The 6,000-nt window shown below is 36.7% G+C and overlaps 1 protein-coding gene across 1 annotated transcript in view; it reads left to right on the top strand.

Moving 5' to 3' along the window:
• Positions 1-1,243: 1,243 nt before the first annotated feature.
• The window catches only part of LOC139447458 (IWS1-like protein), a 28,294-nt gene continuing 23,537 nt past the window's right edge, over positions 1,244-6,000 (top strand). Inside the window, exons 1-2 of the mRNA XM_071228834.1 lie at positions 1,244-1,354; positions 5,473-5,531. Coding sequence (XP_071084935.1) covers positions 1,336-1,354; positions 5,473-5,531 — 78 coding nt within the window. The 5' untranslated portion in view covers positions 1,244-1,335. The remainder of the gene's footprint in view (positions 1,355-5,472; positions 5,532-6,000) is intronic.

The raw sequence follows: 6,000 nt of genomic DNA, 5'->3' as shown, positions 1-6,000 counted from the left end.
CTGTCGGCAATATCGAACGGTTTTGTTTTTTTAAATCAATAAAAGGCAAAGTAAAATATCCCCCTTCTTCTTGTTGTATGGTTTTGTGCCAGAGTTTGTAAAATAAAAATACTATCAATCGTTGAGTCATCCAATCTAAAGCCACCTTGATATTCCCATCATTTGTTCCATTTCCAAAAAGGTGTTTAGTCTTTTTATCTGTGATTGATGAAAAAATTGTTCTAATTGTATTCAATAATGAGACACCCCTGTAATTATTGGGATCCTGTGTATAACCTTTCTTGTATAAAAGAACAATAATGACTGATGTCCATGCTTTTAGGTAGTAACTTTTTTGTAGAATATAATTTAAATATGGTGCGATGAATTATTTCTTTTTGAAAGTTCTGAAGGTGATTTATTACTTTTAGTATTCCTAATGGCTCCTTTAATTTCATCATCACTAATTTCACATGATCACTTGTCATTAGGGTTCGAATACAAATTACATGAATCTGGGTTATGGTCATTTAAAAACTCTTCTTCTTCATCTGTTGCCGGATCTTTAAAGTATTCCTGCAACTCAACAGCAGCATTAATTTGTAACTGATGTTTAAATACAGTGACGTTAAAATTTCCAAAACCCTTCATAATCATTATTTCTTAATGACTGTTCTATGTTAATGCGTTGTTAAATAGCAGCATTTAGAAATCATTTAGTTTCTTACAAAGGTTTCTTATAAGAAAAATATTATTGGTCACAGAACAAAAATGAAAATAAAAGTTTTCATCTCTTGTTTTTAAGTAGTAATAGTCTTTGGATTTAGGGCGAACTTGGTCATAGAAAAAGCCTGTCTGCGCCCATTTATATGAAAAAACATTCAAAAGAGTCATAAGCTAAGGTTCGACATTATACTATTTGTGTTCCTAAAATATTATCTGTACGATACGAAAACACACTCGCCTTATAATCTTATTTCTGATTGGATTGATACGGTTGATTATATAGCATTATCCAAACGACGGTAAGTTTTCCAACTAAATTTGGTTCACCTCCAATAACAATTATTATCAATGCTTCTTTGATTAAAATCATGAAGACAATTATAAACTCTCGATTAAGTATGTTATCGTCAAAAACTTAAATATTTTGTCGCCGCTTTAATATAGCAGGATCGAACTCTTATTTGATTAAAATAGATGACATAAATTTGACTATGTGATGTGTTTTAGAGTTATCTGCCCCTTTACACGCAGCGCCACCTTTACAGCCATATGTGTTTGTATACAGCGAACAACTGAGCGATTATTCCGGCGGTTTATTTCATCGTGGAAGTAGATAGGTTGAGCTAATTCATGGATTCAGACGAGCCAGGTACTTACTAAAAACTGACCAACGTATGTTGTCTGATATATGATACAATTATGGATATTCAACATCATAATCATGGTATTCTTTGACTGTTGCACATTTTCCAATTTCTGCATAGACAAGTCTTAATTTTGTTATAATGTTATCGGTACATGTTTGCTTAGGATATACTCAGTTATTTCAATGTGTTGTGAAAATAAACGGAAATAAAAAGTCTAGGTTTTTGCTTATGTGTAATAGGTCTTAGAAATGTAAACAAAGATCTAATGATATTGCCATTATAGGGCCTATTTCATGAAACACCTCACTCAGCAGACACGTGAAGCCATCATCTATCATCAACTATAACAAAAACAAATTCAGTAGTTAGCAAACGATAATATCAAAGGTCATCCGTGGTTACTATTTTTTATATTTCAAAGTAATGAGGAATACTCTCTTTTAATCAACGATGAAAACAACACTGGTGATTATATCAGATACATCTTATGTAGACAGTTGCACAGTGAAGATAAAGCAGAGATGGAAGAACATTTGATACTGGACTAGGGTTTTACCAGGGATGTGTCAAGAATCCCCAACAAAGGGCCTTTGTCAGGCAAACTTGTTAACAATTGTGATTTTTCTAAACAGTCTTTTTTAAGGGGTATTTTACATTGCAGACAAAATGATAATTTTAAAATTATGCCAATTCTTCACTTTTGCTTTTGCTATTAGTGGAATACAGGTTACATCAACCAAGCCATTAGTTAAACTTTATTTAAAATATAGTCATACCTTGTCATAACACGGGTATCGGGGTCCATGGATGTATGTTGGTAATATTGTGCATAGTGCAGGCTTGAGTACAACTGCTGTTTACTAAATAGCAATTGTACTCAAGCTTAGTTGTACTCAATTTTAGTGTATGTTTTGTATTCAGTCAAAAACTACATTGTATTGCCTTAGCAGCGTTAGAAATGGGCACTTGTCCCATAGTCCTTGCCAAACTGCCCAATAGTTAAGGTATCACAAGGACTTGAAGAAATTTGTCATTTTAACAGGTTTTGCTATATGTTATCATTATACAGACTAGTGGAGAAAAGTTTTAAGTTTCTACGGCTGCTCAGGTGAACAAACATGAGAAAATTAACAACCTTTGTAAATGAAAATTGCAATTAAACAGTAAACATCAGCAGACATCATGATTTAACATTTCATTTGTATTTCCTGATATGCTAGAAATTGTTTTATATATACTATATCTGATGATGTGAAGATGTGTGTTTATGGGGAAAAGTTATGAGAGCCAATGATTACCCTGCAGTATTACCAACTGCAGCATCACAAAGGATGTTATTGGAAGGGATGACTGTATATCAATAATCATTATTATAGGTAACAGTCTACACATGATACACAACAACGGCAGATATTGGCACTAGTCCTGTAGTCTTTGCCAAACTGCCTAATAGTTTTTGAGACAGTGTTATCATTGTATTATAGGTTTCAAAACATTGTTTTGGACGGCCATATGTGTTGTGATATCACACTGCAGCAGTACATTCGCATAGGAATAGAGGATAAAACAGATGCTGTTGAGATTTCATAAAACAAATTTCTCACCACGCAATCCTTGGATTCACATTTATGAAAGCAACCATTCATTCACTACATCATACACGTGACCGTGAAGATTCCGGGATAGAATAGATCTTCAGCAACCCATACTTGCCATAAAAGGCGACTGTGCTTGTCGTAAAAGGCGACTAACGGGATCGGGTGGTCAGGCTCGCTGACTTGGTTGATACATGTCATTGATCCCATTTGCGTTGATAGATGTTCATGCTGTCAATCACTGGATTGTCTGACCCAGACTCTATTATTTACAGACCGTCATCATATAGCTGGAATATTGCTGAGTGCAGCGTTAAATAAACAAACAACCAAAACATCATACCTGTACAGGGTTCACTCTAGGAATTTTCTGACATGGGCCCTAGATGTTTATGTGAAAATTTCAAATATTCCAGAGGTATGCTCATACAGCGCAATGTTGAAATGCCCCACTGTGTTTGAAAATGTGGCCCTTTTTTCAAATTTAGGGGCTAAAACTAAAGTACAAGGCCCCACCCTAGAATTATCCCTGCACATACATACAACAATCAAACACGTCACAGTAAAACCACCACCAATATCCCAATTCACTGCATCAATCACTGCATAGTCTGGTCCAAACAGCCATGATATATCTGGAATATATTGTATATTGCTTAAACAGTGTTGCCATCCATACCAAGTTGAAAGTAGTTGAATGGCATCTTCATCACTTTACGAACCCTCACCCAGAGCTCCAGATAAGCTGCGTATCTGCGTGAAATACGCATCAGAAATGCAGAAATACACAGTAAAATATAATCCAAGCGTATCAAATACGCAACGAATATTACAGATACCTACAAAAATAAAACTGGTGCGTATCATCAAAATATTGTGAAGTAACCCTGCGTATTCGATTAGCAAATCAGCCACTTATTTTGAAATTATAAAGGGGCGCTCCGTCAACCTAGCCAAACTCCACGATGACAGTTACATCATGATCATTTGCCATCACACTTTCTTGTTGAAGTATCGTGGTATTTTTGAGTCCTATAAAGCTCTCGAACCCACACGACACCAGTTTGCAGGGACTAGATGAATAGTGTTTTTAAATATTTAACTTAAATACCCACATGTGTAAAAACTAGTGGGTAACAGAAATTTGAATACGCAGGTAGAATTACTGATACCCAATGATTTTAAAATGCATGGGTAAAATACCCACAACACCAAAAGCTTATCTGGAGCTCTGCTCACCTGGTGTTATTTTTAAATAAACATCTCCAAATTCCTTCTCAGTGGCTACTGTGATCAAGGAGCCCAAAAGTAAATGTCAATTGAAACAGTGTTTTCTTAAAGTTTAGCTTTAGTCAACAGAAAAAAAACATATGTTCTTGTTCTTGTTCATTTAAAATATTGCTCCTATGTATTTACATTATATGTTGTTAAGATCTAAATCTAAATTAATATTTTATATAACAATTTCTTGCTTATTGCATAGGGTTACGAAATTACTTTTGATTTTGGGTATGAGATTTCTCTATTCTTGGGGTACGAATCCGTTTGGGTTACAAATTTTCATTCACCCCAGTGTCAATGATGAATGTGACTTGTAGGGAGTCCTGTTTAGGATAGCTCGCTTGCAACTGAGGTGACCAGACCCATGAAGATCTGAGGTAGAATAGGTGTATGCTTGTCATAACAACCGACTAACGGGATCGGGTGGTCAGACTCGCTGACCTGGTTGATGCATGTCACCTTATCCCAATTGAGTGGATCGATGCTCATGATGTCAATCACTGGATTGTCTAGTCCAGACTCAATTATTTACAGACTGCCGTCATATAGCTGGAATATTGCTGTGTGCAGCCTTGAACAACAAATATACAAACAAACAACTGTTTATCTTAGTTATAAGTATTGTAAACATATGGCCTATTACCTCGTGCTGCATGGTAGAGAGTTAATGCTGCATGGGGGCGGTCGGGCAGCCTAGTGGTTAAAGCGTTCGCTCGTCACGCCGAAGACCCGGGTTCGATTCCCGACATGGGTACAATATGTGAAGCCGATTTCTGGTGTCCCTGCCGTGATATTGCTGGAATATTGCTAAAAGCGGCGTAAAACCATACTCACTCACTCACTAATGCTGCTTGACACTAACCATCCACATGATTTAAATCCCAGATTCTTCAGTACCAAGATCTGAATCACTTCAAGCCCTCTTGAATTAAGCTGAATTTTTTGTTATTTATGGAAGACGGTTCAACTTCAAAGTACTGTTGCACCCTACTCAGTCTAATCACCTTCCCTTTGAGAACCTGGATTAGAATAGGCCCTAGAACTCACTTGTTGTTATGGAGCTGATAGATGGAATGACTTGCCTCATTGTCATCATAATGTGGGATTTTGCTCACAATATCGACCGCTTCTTTGTCTGGCTCTGGGTGTTCTTTTGTAGGCCATCTAGATTATTGATGACTGGTGTAAAACAAGCCTCATTTCAAATTTGTTGTTAAATGTGCACTATCACTTTGTGTTTGCAGGCAGTGGGGGCAGTACACCACTCCAGGATGAGCCAGACTATGAGGCTGAAAATGGGGAGGTAAGTGAGTCGTTTATAGAACAAGTTATTTCAATAACACCTTGGTACAGGCAGACACAATATATCCTAGTCCTCCCCACATCGCTATATACCGGTAAGTGCAATAATCTTGGACGCGACATTAAACCCCATTTCACTTCACCACCTCACCTCCTAGCCCTCTGGTGGAGGAAGCATCAGCAATATACAGTGATATACAGTCAAGACTCGATAATCTGACACTCGTTAATCAATAATCAGCTTTATCCCACACCATTGATGGGAACCGAATAAGTCAGTGCTATTAAGACCTGTTAATCCGACTCTCCAACTCTGACACACCTAACTTGCAATGAATTACTGAAATCACTCATTGATACGTCTTGTTCATCCGAACACAATTTTGCGGAGTATATGATTACCCCTTCATCAGGTTAATGAATGCTATGAAGCTGGGAACATATAAATGTACCTGTAAGAACAACATTGA

The sequence above is a fragment of the Haliotis cracherodii genome, unplaced genomic scaffold (genome assembly GCF_022045235.1).
Source record: "Haliotis cracherodii isolate W230 unplaced genomic scaffold, xgHalCrac1.p SCAF_7, whole genome shotgun sequence".
Lineage (NCBI taxonomy): Eukaryota > Metazoa > Mollusca > Gastropoda > Lepetellida > Haliotidae > Haliotis > Haliotis cracherodii.
The sequence above is the reverse complement of the archived record's forward strand: the minus strand, read 5'-3'. Positions and strand labels throughout refer to the sequence as shown.